At 61.1% G+C, this 18117-nt stretch overlaps 1 protein-coding gene across 1 annotated transcript in view; it reads left to right on the top strand.

Annotated features, from left to right (window-relative positions):
* The window catches only part of Slc6a3 (solute carrier family 6 member 3), a 37255-nt gene extending 20353 nt beyond the window's left edge, over positions 1–16902 (top strand). The window contains exons 8-14 of the mRNA XM_026380032.2: positions 2429–2541; positions 3481–3609; positions 4081–4180; positions 4442–4542; positions 7334–7501; positions 8811–8882; positions 16879–16902. Of these exons, the coding sequence (XP_026235817.2) occupies positions 2429–2541; positions 3481–3609; positions 4081–4180; positions 4442–4542; positions 7334–7501; positions 8811–8882; positions 16879–16902 (707 nt within the window). The remainder of the gene's footprint in view (positions 1–2428; positions 2542–3480; positions 3610–4080; positions 4181–4441; positions 4543–7333; positions 7502–8810; positions 8883–16878) is intronic.
* Positions 16903–18117: the final 1215 nt, after the last annotated feature.

The raw sequence follows: 18117 nt of genomic DNA, 5'->3' as shown, positions 1-18117 counted from the left end.
GCTGGCCTTGCCACAACCAAGCTGGCTTGTTCTTGATGTCAGCAATTAATCTGTTTCTGACCAAGATCCAGAGATCATGATGTACGTAGATAGGATTTAGGTCACAGAGAAATCCCCGAAGTCCCTGGCATGTGGACTCTCACTCATACAGCCTGCTTTCAGATTCCAATGTCTTTCCACACCTGTGTCTTATAGCTGAGAAAGTGGGAGGGCTGTAGCACTGTGTGTTTGAGTGGCATGGTGTCTTAGTCTGTTTTCTATTGCTGTAATGAAATACCTGAGATTGGAACTTTATAAAGCAAAGAGGTTTAGCTGGGCATGGTGGTGCATGCCTGTAATCCCAGTGGCTTGGGAGGCTGAGGTAGGAGGATCGCAAGTTCAAAGCCAGCCTCAGCAAAAGCAAGGATTTTGCTTCCTGCTGACCCTGTCTCTAAATAAAATACAAAATAGGGCTGGGGATATGACTCAATGGTTAAGTGCCCCTGCGCTCAATCCCCAGTACCCACCAACAAAACCAGGAAAAGAGGCTTGCTTAGCTCACAGAGTCCAAGAGCTGAAAGTGACATCTACTTTGCCTGTGGAGCTGGCACCAGCTCCTCTCTGGTGAGGGCCTCAGGCAGATGGCATCCATGCAGTGGAAGGGACAGGGCTGTGTGCAGACAGGCCGTGATGACCACTGCACCCAGATGGGCCTGCCCCACCCCAGCAGTGCCACCACCAGCTGACCTCCTCCCTGGGCCCAGAGTTGAGGAAGGACCACATTGCCTGTGCCCTGAGCACTGGCCACAGCAGCCACCCACTTGGTCCCCAGAGGCCACGCAGTAGGACCCTCGCTTTGTAGGTAGAATATGGGCAGGTCCTGAGAAGGCTGCCCCCACCCACAGTGGGTGGTGCTGGCACAGGCGGGAGAGGAGCCCCGGGAGTGGCTTGGCCACTGCCTTCGCCGCCGTCACCCATCCTCCTGCCCTTGGTGTGGTACGTCACCCATCCTCCTGCCCTTGGTGTGGTACGTGGCGTTGGCCTTGAAGCCCCAGCTCCCGAAAGTGAGCTGCCTGTGTCTGCATTGCTGACAAAGAAGATGTTGTTACAGCCCTGGTTCTCAGGACCCCAGGGCACAGTGCCAACTCAGGCAGAGACCACAGGTGGGCTCGCTGTCCTTGCCTTCCGCCAGGCCACAGCCTTCCCGGGTCACAGCTGACAGGGCATCCTGAGCGCTGCAGGGAGCCCAGGTCCAGCCATGCTGGAGGGCAGGTCCCTGTGACCTTGTGGGTGTGGATCTTTAAGACGTGAGTGCTAGTTCCTCCTGTGGGCCAGACACGCAGAAGACGGGGATCGCAGGAGTTAGAGGTCTGCAGCCGAGACTTGGGGTGGGCAGGAGGCGTGAAGGTGCCCATCCACCGTGAGCTGGAACTGACGCTGTCCGCCACATGGGGTAGGATCATCCAGGACCCTCTGGGAGGGAGCTGTGTGGGGCTGTGCTGGGGGCCTGCCACACCCCAGCCCGCTCCCCTGCCGTCCTCTCTGCGGCTTCTGCGAATGTCCCCAGTGAGCCCTGCAGGGGGCCACCCTTGGACCTTTGCAGGCACCTCCCCTGGGCCCTGCAAGGCCTCATCCTGTTGGGACAACATGCCACGGCTTTGCAGCTGATCTTAGGATACTGGGTGTGCACCGTGACCAGGCCTCGGGCCCAGCAGCGTGTTGCTTGGTCACCGCAGGCGTCCCCTGGGCTGAGTCTCTGCCTCCCGAGCCCCCGGGGTCTGGTGGGGGTGCCTGCATCTGTGTGGTCTTCCAGGGCCCCTGCTGCAGGGTGGTGGGGAGGTCAGCCACACGCTCATCCACAAGGTGCCCTCTTGGAAGTGACATCACCATGTCCGTTGGCGTTGAGTTGGCCGGAGTGAGCGTGGACAGTCGGGAAGCAGGTGTCAGCAGCGTGTTTGTGACGTCCTTCTAACTTTACAGCCAGGCCACCGATAGTGTGAACATGGGTGTGCTTCTGTGTGCGCGGTGTTCACGCACATGTTGTGGCACACGCGTGTCATGTTCGTGCACTGTCATGTGTGGGCACATGTGCTTGTGTGTGCGTGGGGCCTGCACTGGAAAGACCCCAGGGCTAACTGGCAGACTCGCGGGCTGCCCACGGCCCCTTCCGCCCTCGCTTCTGTTCCTGCCTGAACTGCTTCCCCCGCGCCCCAAAGCGTGTGCGCACACCAGTGAGAGGGGCTCAGGTTGCAATGGGGGACAAGCACAAGCCCCTGATGGGTCTGGGCCAGGTGTGTGCTGAGTTCACAGGACGAGGACCCTCAGGGAGAACTGCCGGGGAGAACCTCCCACCCGTCAGCCCCCAGGCCCCCGACAGGGGAGCCGGCCTTCAGGGCAGGGGGGTGAGAGAGCCAAGCCCGGCAGTGACCAGAGCGGGTTTCCATTGCAGGGCCGGGGCTGATTTTCATCATCTACCCTGAGGCGATCGCGACACTGCCCCTGTCCTCCGCCTGGGCGGTGGTCTTCTTCGCCATGCTGCTCACCCTGGGGATCGACAGTGCCGTGAGTCCGGTGGGCCCTGGCTGCCGTGCCCAGCCCCCTGGGGCCCTCAGCACCATGCTCGACGTGTTCCTGGGGCGATGCCCTGGCATGGCCAGGCAGAGACCCAGAGACCCACGGATGGTCCCCCGAACCTCCCTGCTCAGCACAGAGCCTACTCAAGGGGCACAGGCCAGTCATTCTAGACCCTCTCTGGAGGGAGCTGGGCGGTTCCTGGAGTTTGGCTTACCCTTCCTCTTCCCCCTTGGGCCTTCAGTGTGTCCACCCTGGGCCCCTCAGAGTCTGAGCCCACATGCAGCAGGCCCCAGCCACCAGAGGCCTGGCTCAGAAAGCATGACCAGCCAGAGGGCATGCACGGCGGGCAGTGGAGGCTGCCCGGGGCCCTGGCTGGGCCTGGGCTGGCAGCACCTTCTCAGGGTCCTTCTGCCCCATGAGCTGAGCCTCGGGGCTCACAGGATTGGCGGGAGGGGGCAGTGCCTCTCGTATTGGCCCATCCTGATGGGGCCCAGGATATGCTTGCTGGAAAGGTGGACTAAGAATCCCTTTCCCAAGCAGGGAGGGCCACCGGCCACAGCCCTCCCTCACCCCCCACCCAGCTGGGTCACAGCCCTGGGGACCATGGGCCTCTGTGTCCCTGCACTCAGGTGGAGGGTGCTGAGAGGACACAGGTCTCTGAGCTGCCCTCGCAGCAGAGCCTGGCCTGCCAGGTCCCAGGTGGTATCCAACAGACTGTCTTAGCCAAGGCCTGGGGTGGCTGTGGTCACCCTCCAGGCCCCCCTCTGAGGGCCCTGTCACCAAGGAAGTGTCCCTCACTGAAGCCCTTTCTTCGTACGAGCTCTGAACTACTGTGCAGGCCCCTCCCCCGTGTCCCCCCCGGGTCGCACCCCCCACGACAGGACTGTCTCTGCCGGGTGGTGCCAGTGCCCTGCTTGTGTCCTGCAGATGGGCGGCATGGAGTCCGTGATCACGGGGCTGGTTGACGAGTTCCCGCTGCTGCACCGGCACCGGGAGCTCTTCACGCTCGGCATCGTGCTGGCTACCTTCCTGCTCTCGCTCTTCTGCGTCACCAACGTACGCACGGGTCTTGCTCTCCCTGGCGTGGGCAGGTGGCTGGGGCCGTCAGGCTGGGCAGGCCAGCCGCCTCTCTCAGAAGCTGCAAGTCCCCAAACACAGTTCCCCGTAGCCCCACACAGGACAGCTGCCTGTCCGGAGCGTGGTCCCAGAGTGACGCCACCACCCAGGGAGCTCCCGGAAGCACCCTCAGTGGAACGTGGGGATGTGGGGGACTGGATGGGCAAGGGGAGGAGGTGGCAGAGGAATCCAGAGCGTGGCGCTGGCCTGTTTCTCCTGGAGTCCTGGGAAGGGGACCTAGTGTCAAGCTTTTTGTGATAGCTGCATGTGCTGGTGTTCAGTGCTCTGGGCTCCACGGGAGTAGACAGGACACATCTCAGAGTGGACCCGCAGGCCAGTCCTGTGAGGGAGGCCCCACAGCAGGGATTCCCTCTGCTGGGGACCAAGTCCAGCCGGGCCCCTCTCTTGCAGGGGGGCATCTACGTCTTCACGCTGCTGGACCACTTTGCAGCCGGCACATCCATCCTCTTTGGAGTGCTCATTGAAGCCATCGGAGTGGCCTGGTTCTACGGTAAGCCCAGAGTCACACTGCTGTGCTTTCTCTGTGGCCACCAGGCCGGCTTCCTCTTGCTTGCTTCCTGTGGGACCCATAGTCTGCAAGGCCACCAGGTAGTCTGGGCAGGGCAGGGATCCTGGACAGCTCTACGGGAGGCTGAGTGCAGCCAGGGCCTGGGGTCTGCAGGGTGGAACCTGCATAAAAGGAACTGGCGTGTGTTCAGTGTCATGGGAACAAGGCTGTCCTGACCCTGTGGTCACCACGTCCCCACCGCAGGTGTCCGGCAGTTCAGTGAGGACATCAAGCAGATGACGGGGCAGCGGCCCAGCCTGTACTGGCGTCTGTGTTGGAAGCTGGTCAGCCCCTGCTTCCTTCTGGTAAGTGCCACAGCCGCCCATCACTCCGTCTCAGCCCCAGCTGGCCTGTGCCCAGGGTCTGGAGCCCGGGGCACTGTGGCTGGAGCCGGGGGTCTCAGGACTCAGCAGAGGAGGCAGGTGGGTCCCCCACATCCTCTCTGGCCTCCCGAGGCATCTTCCACCTTGGGTCTGGACCGGAACTCATGCGGGATTGCAGGACCCTTGGGCTACTCAGGTCCCAGCGAGTCCTGGCCTTGAGCTGTCCCTCTGTGTCGGAGGGAACCTAGAGACAGCCAGGCCTTCTGCTGCGAGTCAGAGACAGAACTAGGCCTTCCAGAGCCCATCAGACCCGGGGTCCCCGAGGTCAGGAGTGACCTAGACCCTCCACTGTTCCCAGGGCCCCTCAGCCTGGGGACCATTAATGTGGTCAGTAAGCCCCTGGCTTAAAGCAGGGACAGGGATCCGACTGGGCCCAACTAGCAAAGGCCCCAGCCACCTGTTTTTGTAGAGTTGCACCCAAACTTGGCAGCAGCCGGTGGCCTCAGGATGGACTCTGGCTGCCTCACCCTACTACAGCACAGAACAGGAGGCCTGTCAAAGCCAGAGCCCTGGCCAGTGCAGATGCTGGCTGTGTAGGGCTGCAGGCCGGAGCAGATCCTGAGCTGTCACAGGTGGGCACACCTGCCCGGAGTCCCCAGCCACCTGTGCAGCCCTGGAGGAGAGCCGCAGCCAGACACCCTCAGAGCAGCCTGGGCCTCTCTCCAGGGCCAGCAGGGGCCCTGGGAGGTGAAGAGACTCACCAGCAGCTGGACGGTCCCAGCAAGTTCACGTGCGGAGGTCTGAGAATCTGAGCTGACAGCAGCACCTAGGGTCCAGACGAGAAGTGGTGAGTGCTCTCCTGGAGGGCTTGACGCCACGCCCGAGGCCCAGCAGGCTGCCTGAGGAATCAGCAGTGGCTCCGCGCCCACCTGTAGCTCTGTGGGCGAGCCCCCAGCGCGGCTTGAAGCCCTCGGCATCCCGGGAAAGTGCTTCCGCCTGCTGGGGACCCCACGTGGAGCTCAGGAGCTGCCCCCCCGGACACCGTGCCATCGCCTTCTTGTCTGCCCCCTCAGCACTCATACCACCAAGAGCCGACCCAGGCCTTGGGAGACCAGCACCTACAGACACCTGACTGCATCTGGAACCTCTTACTCCACACTCTCCATACTGTTCTGCAGCTTGGGGGGGACAGGAGGACTCTGGGTCAGAGCCCTTCCTATGAAATTTGCATGTGACAGAAAGCCAAGCTCCACACTGTCCTGTCTCCCTGAGTCACAGCGTGGCCCTGTCCTCCGGCCTCAGGGACCTGGTGCACTGTGGGTGTGCCCAGTCCACAGGGGACTAACACACTCCCAGAGGGTATACCAGCTCACAGTCGGTGCCTGTGGGAGTGCGGCCTTTCCAAGCCACGCAGACCCGCAGGCAGCCGCCACGCTTATCTGGTGCTCCAGCCTTCGTGAGCGGTCCGTGGGCTTCCCATGCCTTGCTCAACACCAGCCTGAATTCCAGCCCCACCCTCCGTCTTTTGGCTCCAAGCTGGGGACCCTGAGAACAGCTGAGAATTTGCTTTCCAAGCTGCATCCTAAACTGTGTCCCGAGGATTCCTGCATTCCCTCTAGAAGGCCCCTCTCGCCAGGTACACACACTCCAGTGTGCACATGTGGGGCACAGCACACACTCAGGGGCACGTGTGGGCTGCAGTGCACGTGTGGGTGTGTGGCCCACGTGCAGGACGTGTTCCTGATAACGCCCCTGTGGAGGGGAGGAATGAACAAGGGCATGAAGAGACCCCCACGACAATGAGACCCCATCCCCATCAATCAAGAGACCTCCGATGGGGACCTGTTCCCATCAGCGGCTGCCACACGCCCTCTGTTCGCAGCTGTGGCCATCACAGTGTGTCTGAGATGATGCCAGTTGCCAGTGGCATCATCTCTCCAAAGTGGGTGAAGAGGCCACACCCAGGCTGCCCGGGGTGCCACAGAGCCACAGTGTCTTCCAGCCTCAGAGGGGATTCAGTGTGTTGGAGGGAGCTGGTGTGGCTTTGATTTCAGCAGAGGAGAGGGTAGGTAGGATGGGTGGGGTAGAAGGAGCAGGGTAGGGAAGGGTATAGTAGGTGGAGGGGGTCGCAGGTGGGCAGGGCAGGGCAAGGAGGGTAGGCAGAGAAGGAAGGGGGGAGGGAGGGTGGGGCACGGTCAGGTGAGCAGGGCAGGAGGAGCACAGCACGGAGCAGGACATGCCGCTGTTCTGGTCAGTTTTGTGTCGCTGTGACCAAAGACCCGACAGGAACTCAGGAGATGAGAGGTTTATTTAAAAGGCGCGTGTTTCTGGGGCTCAGTCATGGTGGGCTGACTCCACTGCTCTAGGCCCGAGGAGAGGCAGAGCCTGACGGAAGGGCGTGGAGGACAGCGGCCCAGGACACGACACCAGGACAGAGAGGCTCTGCTTCAGCAACCCCAGAGGCACAGCCCCAGGACCACCCCCACAGCCGCACCCCACCTGCCCACGGTGGCCACCCATTAGAGCCGAGCTCTCCTAACCCGGTCACTTCACTCTGACACTCTTGCATGACCTCGCACGGGAGCTTTTGAGGGACACCTCAGATCCAAACCCATACTCTCCAAAGGACCTTGCTTTAGCTGTTCAGCCACCCCCAGGTTGCTTGTCCGCAGGGCCTGGCCAGGGTCCAGCATGTGCGGAGGGGCAGCCCTGGGGGTTGCCACTCTGTCTCTCCCCACCCCCAGCACTCCTGACCCATGTGTCCTTGTTGCAGTTTGTGGTTGTGGTCAGCATCGTGACCTTCAGGCCACCCCACTACGGAGCCTACGTCTTCCCTGCCTGGGCCAATGCCCTGGGCTGGGTCATTGCCACGTCCTCCATGGCCATGGTGCCCCTGTACGCCGTCTACAAGTTCTGCAGCCTGCCAGGGTCCTTCCGAGAGGTGGGTGTGCACCCGGCCCCTCCTGGGCCTACCCGGCTACCCAGGAGGTCTGGGCAGTGTCCACGCCCTGGCTCAGCCCGACCAGGGGAGATGGGGAGGCTGAGGGGTGGGGCCAGTGCAGCAGGGAGTATGAGTCCAGGAGCCCGTGCAGTGTCCACGTGTGTGTCTAGGTCACCTCACACCCGTGTCTTGTCAACGAGTCTGTGTCATGTGGCGTGTGCTGTAGGTGTGCATGTGTCCACCTGTGAGTCCATGTGTCTGTGTGTATGGACACCTGCACACTGCCGTGGTGTCAAGGGTGACCTGTGTCCCTCCAGGGTGGCCAGGTGAAGCCCCTGATGCAGCCATGGGCAGCTCTGGGCCCCCACCCAGAACACTCCTCCTCTCCGCCCGGCTTTGCCCCTGGAGCAGGGGCAGAGACAGGTCTGGGAGGCCATGTCAGACTCCTCCCTGAGAGCCCCCCAGGTGGTCCCCAGCTCTGCTCTGTGCCCGAGTTCTGCAGGCCTGCTTAGGAGCAGTGCCTTGGGAGAGCCCATCCGTGTACCCCGGGTCCAGGGTTCACTCTGGAGCCAGCATCCCTTGGTCTGGGGCACCAAAGAGGGCTCCTTGCCTCACAGACTGCCCTTGGCCCAGTTGCCCTGTCCTCAGGCCAGGCAGGGCCTGGAATGGGTCCAGTGCAGCCTATGACAGGGGCTATAGCTCCTGGGGCTGCCTGGCCTCAGAGGTAGCTGATGTTGCCTGCTGTGGACACTTGCGGATGTCCAAGCTGCTGTAAAGCAGGTGCCGGGCAGTTCCTGGAGGGAGACGGGTTCCTCAGGGCCCAGGACCATGGGCAGTTGGTGCGGAGCTCCTGGGGGAGAGGTTTGCATGCAGTGGGCCCCAGCGGCCATTCTGCTGCCAGCTCCCACCTCCCAGCTCCCACACAGACCAAGAGGGACCTCAGTAGCTGGACTGGTGCCACCAGATTGTGCCCCCACATGGGCCAGGCGCCCAAGGCCCCAGGTAGGGACAGGGACTCAGGGACAGTCATGGTGAAGCCTATTCTCGAGGCTGGGGGCACGAGGCTCAGCACTGAATGAGAGAAGCGGGACCTCCTAGCAGACACTGTGGGGCTCCACACCTGGGCTGAGGGACAGGGCCCTGCACCACAGCCTGGGCTGCAAGTTGGGCCTGGACGCTGGCAGATGCCCCACCAGGACATGCGGGCTATGGGCTCCTGCATCTGCCCACATGTCCCCTGAGGAGCGTTGGTGCCCTCTGGCCGGTGGGGGCCTGCGGGTGCCAATGCCAACAGCTCATTCTCCCTCAGAAACTGGCCTACGCCATCACGCCTGAGAAGGACCGCCCGCTGGTGGACCGAGGGGAGGTGCGCCGGTTCACGGTGAGTCGGCAGGGCTTCAGACGATGGAGGAGCAGTGTCCTCGTCCCACAGCTGCTCCTGGGGCCCCAGAGGGCTGCGTGAAGCAGCACACGCTTGGGTGCACCCATGTGCCACAGGGTCAGAGGCTGGCCAGGGGCCACCTGAGGTCTTGAGCTGAGGACGGGGCAGCTGAGAGCAGCAGAATCAGTGGAGATGACGGAACAGGTGACCGCTGACAGACACCCATGGGGGCGGGACCCACAGGGGGCTGAGCCTGTCTCCCTGGGCCTGGTGAGGCAGAGGAGGCAGAGGGTCCTGGAAGCTATGGGGGCAGAGAGGGGACAGGAGGGGGAAGCGGCTCTCGCAGGTCTAGAGTGGGTCATGTGTCCACCGAGGCCCTGGCAAACCCTGACAGCACTGTCTCCCTCACTCAGGAGCTCAGGGTGCATGTGGGCACGCCACACTCTGTCACATGCCATGGGGGGCAGGGGTGCACGTGGGCACACCACACTCCTGTCACATGCCATGGGGAGCAGGGGTGCACGTGGGCACACCACACACCTGTCACCTGCCATGGGGGACAGGGTGCACATGGACATGCCACACTCTGTCACATGCCATAGGGGACAGGGGTACACGTGAGAACGCCACACTCCTGTCACGTGCCATGGGGGGCAGGGTGCACATGGACACGCCACACTCCTGTCACGTGCCATGGGGGACAGGGTGCACATGGACACGCCACACTCTGTCACATGCCATGGGGGACAGGGGTGCACGTGAGCATGCCACACTCTGTCACATGCCATGGAGGACAGGGGTGCACGTGAGCATGCCACACTCTGTCACATGCCATGGAGGACAGGGGTGCACGTGAGCATGCCACACTCTGTCACATGCCATGGAGGACAGGGGTGCACGTGAGAACGCCACACTCTGTCACATGCCATGGGGGGCAGGGGTACACGTGAGAACGCCACACTCTGTCACATGCCATGGGGGGCAGGGTGCACATGGACACGCCACCTCCTGTCACGTGCCATGGGGGGCAGGGTGCACATGGACACGCCACACTCTGTCACATGCCATGGGGGACAGGGGTGCACGTGAGCATGCCACACTCTGTCACATGCCATGGAGGACAGGGGTGCACGTGAGAACGCCACACTCTGTCACATGCCATGGGGGGCAGGGTGCACATGGACACGCCACACTCCTGTCACATACCATGGGGGACGGGGGTGCACGTGAGCATGCCACACTCCTGTCACATGCCATGGGGGGCAGGGTGCACATGGACACGCCACACTCTGTCACATGCCATGGGGGACAGGGGTGCACGTGAGAACGCCACACTCTGTCACATGCCATAGGGGACAGGGGTGCACATGGACACGCCACACTCTGTCACATGCCATGGGGGACAGGGGTGCATGTGGGGATGCCACACTCTGTCACATGCCATGGGGGGACCTGGGTGCACGTGAGCATGCCACACTCCTGTCACATGCCATAGGGGACAGGGGTACACGTGGGGATGCCACACTCTGTCACATGCCATGGGGGGACCTGGGTGCACGTGGGCATGCCACACTCCTGTCACATGCCATAGGGGACAGGGGTGCACGTGGGCATGCCACACTCTGTCACATGCCATAGGGGGGGCCAGGGTGCACATGAACACACCAAACTCCTGTCCCATGCCGTGGGGGGGCCTGGGTGCACGTGGGCACGCCACACTCCTGTCATATGCCGTGGGAGGGCCAGGGTATAGGTGGGCACTCCAAACTCCTGTCACATGCCTTGGGGGAACAGGGTACACGTGAGCACACCACCCACATGTACATGTCATGGGGGGCCAGGGTACACATGAACACACCACACTCCTGTCACATGCTGTGGGGGGCAGGGATGCACGTGGGCCCACCACACTCCTGTCACATGCCGTGGGGGGCCAGGGTACCCGTGATCACACCACAGTCTTGTCACATGCCGGGGGGGGGGGGGGCCAGGGTGCACGTAAGCACGCCACCCACATGTCACGTGCTTTGGGGGCCACGGTGCATGCGAGCACTCCACACTCCTGTAATGTGCCGTGGGGGGCCAGGGTGCACGTGAGCACACCACCCACATGTCACATGCTCTGGGGGGCCAGGGTGCTTGTGAGCACACCACCCACATGTCACATGCCGTGGGGGTCCCAGGGTGCATGTGAGCACACCACCCACATGTCATATGCTGTGGGGGGACCAGGGTGCACATGTGCACATCACCCCCCATGTCACGTGCAGTGGGAGGGCTGGGGTGCACTGTGCATGTCCCTTGCCTGTCACATGCTGTGGGGGAGGGGCCGGGGTGCACTGTGCACACCAGGCGCCCATCATGTGCCGTGGGCAGGAGTGCTGCCGAGAGCCCAGCATAAGCATGGGGCAGATTGTGACTGCCACAACCTCAGAGGTAGGTCTGCTCCCTACCAAGCCCAGAGAGGCTCCAGAACCTGGCAGCCCCACGACCAGGTGGGAGGTGGGCCTGGGCCAAGCTCTGGCGCATTCTCAGCTGTCCCCTCCCCACCCCAGGAGAGCAGCCCAACTCCAGAACTCTAGCATGAGCTGAATGCAGGGTGGCAGGACCCCAGGATGAGAGGGGCTCAAAGGTGCGACTGGCTGGGTGTTCGAGCCCAGCAGAGTGGAGGCAGAGGGAGCACCTGGCAGGGTCCTGTGACCGCCCTTCCCCCACCCCTCCCGCCTGGTGTCCTCCTCTGCAGTGGGAGGGCAGCGACCGTCCCCTGGGCAGATCTAGTGGTCACCAGATGGGGTCCAAGAAGGTTCCCAAAGGGAGAAGGGACCTTACCAGCCCTGGCAGGCTCTCGAGCATGGGAATTTCAGCAGGCGTCCAAAGAGCCCGGAGAGACTTCCTAGGGAGCGAGACCCGCAGGAGCAGGGCACACCTGGGGAGGATGAGGGCCCAGAGCACACGCAGGCCTTGGGCTGTTTCAAAGGACGTTGTAAGCAGGGGTACATGTGGGTGGGGGGTGGTGCTAGGGTGGCCTCCACCTGGAACTCCGACGTGCTCAGGGTGCTTTCGGGACCCCCAGGGGGAGGTCACCTGGTTGCTGCTGTCCCTCCACCTGGGTCTAGAAAGCCTGCTGTGTCGGCTCTCAGGGTGTGCAGGCCTCAGTCACCTGGACGGCACCCAGAGACAAGGGGCCCTGGGAGCCCAGGGTGGGGGCAGTCCTGCTCACCTGAGCCAGGCAGTGGGACACTCACTGCCACTTGGCCAGCGTGGGCGACCCCCACGGGGCTGCGCCTCCTGTTCCTGCTCTCCTGCTCTGAGCACAAGAGGCACACCCAGGCTTCCCACCCCACCTGCACAGGACGTCCTTCCTGTCCCACCGGCCCTGCCACCCCAGTGAGAGCCGGGTCCTCTGAGAGCCTGGGCTGGCGGGGGTCACCTGTGTGTGGCCTTTGGTGGGACTTCTCAGGCTCCAGAGCAACTGTGCGGACCAGTCTGCTGGCTCTGTCCTGTCGTGCCCCTGCCTTCCTTCCACTCCCCCCAGGTCTTCTGAGGTTTGCTACCTTCTTAATTTGGAACTTAGATAATTAGTTTTCAACTTTCCTTTTTTTCTAACAAGCACTCAAGGCTACAAATGTCCCTTCATATGCCTGACTTGCTGCACCCCACACCCTTTGACAGAGGGTATTTTATTCTTTAGTTCTACAAATATTTTACTTTCCGTCTACCTTCACTCACAACTTGCTTACAAATTGCTTTTAAATTCCCACATGAGGGGGTGTTCCAGTCCTCTCTGTGGCTGCTTCTGAATTGACCGCACTCTGCTCAGACACCTGTGAAAGGCACTGAGCCTGCTTCTGCCCGATAGACTGGGCTGCTGTGGACGTGGCCCATGCCGCCTTCAGCCTGTCCATTTGAGGTCTGCTGGACAGTTAATGACCGAGAGCCGTTTGTGGTGTGTTCCTTGACACAAGTCTGCTCAGCTTTCTCCTCGGCTCACGCTTTTCCTCTACACCATCTGAAGCTCTTCTCCGAGGTATAGCTGGGTTTAGAATGACCAGAGCTCCTGGCCAGCGGTCTTCTCCCAGCGAGGCCTTTGCTGTGGCACCCGTTTTGTCTGTGGGGAATATGGTGTGCCTGGTGCCTTTGGGTTTTCCTTGGGCAGTCTGTCCACTCACGGCCTCGGGGATAGTAAGACGTGGGTTTCCTCTGCAAGCCCAGCACACCCCTGGAACTCCTTCCTCTGGCCATTGGGCAGACTAACCCACTGACGTTTGCTGTGGTTACTGAAGGCTTGAGTTTTATCCTGGGGCCTTTAACCCCGCCTGTCCCCCGGTTGAGGTTCACTTTTCTCCTTTATTGCCTTCTGTTGATGGGTCTTCACATCTCTTAGGATATGTCGTGTGAACAGGAACTGTGGATCCACGATTTGTGTCACTTGTGGGAATTTTGCAATGACACTGAAACCTTTCCTTTGGCCAGGTGCAGTGGCCAAGCCTGTAATCCCAGAGGCAGGACTCTGGGGCAGGAGGATGTGTGTTCCAGGCCAGCTTGGGCAACAGCGAGACCCTGACTCAAGGTGAAAGGTGGAAGGGGCTGGGGCGTGGCTCGGTGGTACACACCGGGGTTCAGTCCCAGCACCAGCACGGGGCAGAGCCAGCCCATGCTGCCACTTCCGCCCAGGCCTTCCGGCCCTCCTACCCTCACTTGGAGTTTCCTTACTGCTTGCTGCTCCAGAGCCACAATCCTACAGCAGGCTTCTGTCACTGACACTTTTTATCTATTTGTCTACAAACAAAATAAGCCCCTGTGAGACTGCTGCACAAAAACTCAGTGTTGGTGGCAATTACCTCCAGCAGCCCACCCTGTCCCCAGTGCCCTTGGAGCAAACAGCCTCAGCCCCACGTGAATCCCTCCTCTGCCCTCCCACTGCATGAGTTTGTCCTATAGGTAGAAAGAGATAGATGGAGAGATGGATGGATGATAGACAGAAGGTAGGTAGAGGAGAGATGATGGAGAGAGAAGAGTGGTAGATGGACAGGAGACAGGGAAGGAATCGAAGGTAGAGAGATGATAGGAAGATACAGACAGAGGTAAGTCGATGACAGAAGATGAGTAGAAAGATAGATGATTGACAGAAGGAAGGTAGATGATGGATGATGGAAAGACAGAAGATAGGTGGATAAAGATAGAGGACTGAAGGTAGACGAGACGTTTTGTAGATAGGAGGATAGGCAAAATTGATATATAGATAATGGGTGGACAAGTGACTGATAGATGATAGGTAGGAAAGATGGGTGATAGAAGACAGAAGGTAGGTGGATAGAAGATGGACATAAATGACCGAATACGTAGCTAATAGCTGGACAGAGGATGGATGGATGGGTGGTGGATAGAAAGAGTTTGTGGTCCCCAGCCCTTGTATTTTAATTCTACTTTGAGACAGGGCCTCACTAAGTGCCCAGGCTGGCCAGGAACTTGGTGCCCTGCCTCAGCCTCCTGAGCAGCTGGGATGGCGGGCATGGCCACCTTGCCTGGCAGATGGAGCCATCTCTGTGGTCCTGCAAAGCGTGTTTGGCTGGCAGTTCTTCTCAATTCTGGAAAGGGCACCCTCTGCTTCCACCCCAGGTCTGCTTTCCCCCGGCACAGTCAGGGTGCGCGGCCCTTCTCCGTGCCACTGGGGTTCGTAGCTGGCATCCCGTTTGGGCATTTCCAGCCACCGTCACTCAGTTCTCATTCTGCCCCCAGGGCCCGTGGCTGCATGAGCACTCTGCCACTTGGAGTCACGGCACCGCTGTGCGTCACTCCCCTCTCCCTTGCTGTGCTCTGGGTGCCTTGGATTGGACGCCCTGTGCCCTCAGGTGGCTGAGGGAGTTTCCAGCCGCGTGGCTTGGCCATAGTTTGGTCTGCTTAGTTCCGTGCCCTCCATCGGACCCCTTCTGGCACGCACCCTTCACCTGGCTCTGTGAGGTCCCCTGGGGTCTTCTTGTGCCTTCTGTGTCTCTACTTCTGAACACGTGCAGGCAGTTACAGCTGCCCGACGTCCACACCTGCAGTTTGCACATGTGTCTATCCTGGGTCAGATTTACTGTGGCTTTTCTCACTGTGGTTCTATTCTGCCTCTTTGCGTGTTGGGTCGGGTCCAGATGGTCCCTGGACGCTGTGGTTTTCCTTGCTAGATGCTGAGTTTGCATTCCTGTAGATTTTCTTGAACTTAGGTACTTGGAAACAGGTCAACCAGAGCTCGTCTAGCCAGCCACCCTGAGCTCTCCCACCCAGGGCCCGGCCGCCGTGAGGCTTGCAGCCCTGACCAGCCTCAGGTGGCTCCCTGCAGCGCATCAGAGGCTCTCCCCGCTTCTGCATGCACTGTGGGTGCTGGGTCCAGCCTGGGCACCCCTGTGCAGTCACCCCTCAGGCGCCTGCAAGCTCAGTGCTGTGGGCCCCCACCGAGGCAGCCCTGTGGGCTCCACCTGGCCTCCCGTTCCCTGCACCACAGTCCACAAGGTCCCTCCAGACAGCAGGCAGGATGCACTGGACATGCTGCTTGCTGGCCCTGGCATGGGGACAACCCTTACCTGGGCCATCTGACTCCAGGTCTCCAAGCCATTGGTGTATGTGTGCCATTCACTCCGAGGGCATTTCAGGTGGGAGGGGAGACTTGGCCCTGAGTCTACCTCGGCTAGAAGTCATGTGCCTGTGGCTCTGGGAGGACCCTCGTGGCCATACGTGTGACCTGCTGCGCTGACAAGCCAGCATGCCCCGTGTGCACCCTTGACTGGCAGCTACCTCCGGCTCAGCTCTGTGGCTGCGCTTGGCCTGCCTGCTTCTTGTGCAGTGAGCATGTTGTCATGGGCCTCTGTCCCTCTTTGGGACACCCGACCGCCTGGAGCTGTCCTGTCATCTGACCCTGCAGACCCTGGTCCTTGGCTCTGCTGACCTCTGGTTCCTGCCGACCCCCTCTCAGAGCTGGCCTGCCTCCTATTTCTGCCCTTTTTATCTGCAAGTCTGTGGCCTGACCACAGTCTGTGGGGACTCGAGAGTCACCCCCAATGTCCCTCCCTCCAGAGAGGGTCACTCTGCTTTTGGAGGTGGCAAGGAGAGGGCCACTCTCACTCAGGTGAGTCCCTCCTCGTGATCTGAAGGGAGTGACACCCAGAGCTGCTGTGCTGGACTCTGGCCACTGGGCCCTCCTGGCTGTGACCCCAGCCAGGTCCTGCCACCACTGCCATCCCTGGGCGCCATGACACACCTGGACAGTACCAATGTTGGCGTCACCTGCAGCTGCCCCAGGCCCCTGCAGCCCCCCCCCCCCCCCCCGCTACGTGTGTTTGTGTCCTGACCCAGCAGAGGTAGCCCCTCAGGGTTCCCAGTGGAAGGGACAGAGAGGCCCTGCATGGCCAGAGGGCCAGTTCCCGCTTTCCCCCGCTGGTACCGTGGGGTCAGAAACAAGCCACCAAGCTTTTGCTCAGAAAATATTTTAAAACAGCGTTCTGGCCATCATGTCACCAACTGGCTCCCACTCAGAAACAGCCAAACTAGTAGCTGCACGGTAACAGCGATGGCAGTGGCTGCAGTGCCACAGTCACCCCTCAGTGTCCTCCACCTGGAGCCACGTGGCGGGTCACACTGCCAGGCTGGTGGCAGAGCACAGGGCTTCACTAGGATGGAGAAGTGGGGCCCCAGGGAAGTGCTGGGTGCCGGGGAGGGACACCACTGGGTCACTCACAGGTTGCAGGAGGTCACATTTCTGAGGCCAGCATCTCCCACCCCAGCTGCTGTCTCTAATGTGCCCAGAGGCTGCTGTGGCCTCCCCCGCCAGGCCTGGCCCTTGCTTTGCCACTGAGTCGCAGGCTCAAAGCAGGCCCCGGGAGCAGTGTTGATCCTGCACCCCGCTGGCTCCGTGGGCAGGTGGCTGGCAGGGGCGGCCCTGAGCCAGCGGGTGGGGCCCAGGAGCTGCTTGGGCCCAGGGCTGCCACCTGCTTCTGACCAGATGTCCTCCTTGCAGCTGCGCCATTGGCTCCTGGTGTAAACGGAGCCCACGGATGACCAGGGCAGTCCTCTTGCCACAGGGAGACAGAGGAGGGAGATTGACGTTTCCAGAGAAAGAGGGCCACTCCCACCCCCGCCTCTACTGAAAACGCAGCTCGAGGCTCCAGCTCTGACTTCTCACCGCTTCACGCCCCGTCGAGGGCTCGCCCTGCGTCCTGCGTTCTGTGAGAACAGCAGAGACCCTCGTGGTGAGGTTCCAGCCTGTCCCGTCTCTGCACACGGGTCCACTGGCTGGCTCCTCCCCTGCGGCCACCCTGGAACACGACCTTGCTGTCACCCCTGCTCTAGGGAGAGGGACCCAGGTGACTGTACATACACGATAGCTGCCTGGGTCATTTATTTTGCTCAGATTTTAAAAGCCAAGTGTCCTGTTTTGTCTAAGTGTGCAGAAGGAGAGTCGGGGAGACCGCCTGAGGCCCCACTCCTTCCCTGTGTGTGGCCAGGCAGACGCTGGATGTGAGGCCCTGCCCACCTGGCACCCCTCGTCTGTTTTGGCCATGGACGACTGGACTCTGGAACGTGGGACTGGGCACTCTGTTGGCTTTTTGGTCAGCTCATGGTCACCTCACTGGGGACTTCCAGGCCATGGGAGGAAGGCTGCTCCTTGTAAGCCACATGCCACAGCTCGAGGGCCCCTGGCATGTGGGAGCCACCAGGCAGCCTGCAGACACCCTGCGTGTCCTGTAGCTGGCCCTTGGGTGTCATTTCTCTCAGGCACCGTCACATCTGTGGACACTTTTCCTGTTAGGGAGTGGCTTTTTAAAATCACATTTACCTTCGAATCCAGACTGTTCAGTCTCTGCATGTCTGTATGCTGGTGGCTGGTTTTGTTGACAGAAGCTATCAGCAATACCAAGTGAAGAAAGCCACCCAGGGCCACCTCCACGGCACACTGGCTGCTGCCCCTGGAGGGAAGGGGATGTGTCCCCAGGTCACCTGGAGCTGCTGGATGTGGCCTGCAGAGAGGTCGCACCCTGTGCCGTCCAGCAGGCGCAGGCTGCATACAGAGCCCTCTGGGCCTCCCACAGGTGGATGTGGGCACCAGGGACTGAACCTTGACACTGAATGCCATGTCCCTTGAGACCTGCGGTCATGGCCGAGGTGTGGCTCTGTAGAAGCAGGTGTCCTCAGCATGCTAGCGTCTCCGCCGTCAGTGTCTGTGTGGTCCTCACGCAAAATAAATGAAACCTGTCCA

The sequence above is a fragment of the Urocitellus parryii genome, chromosome 1 (assembly GCF_045843805.1).
Source record: "Urocitellus parryii isolate mUroPar1 chromosome 1, mUroPar1.hap1, whole genome shotgun sequence".
Classification (NCBI taxonomy): Eukaryota; Metazoa; Chordata; class Mammalia; order Rodentia; family Sciuridae; genus Urocitellus; species Urocitellus parryii.
The sequence above is the reverse complement of the archived record's forward strand: the minus strand, read 5'-3'. Positions and strand labels throughout refer to the sequence as shown.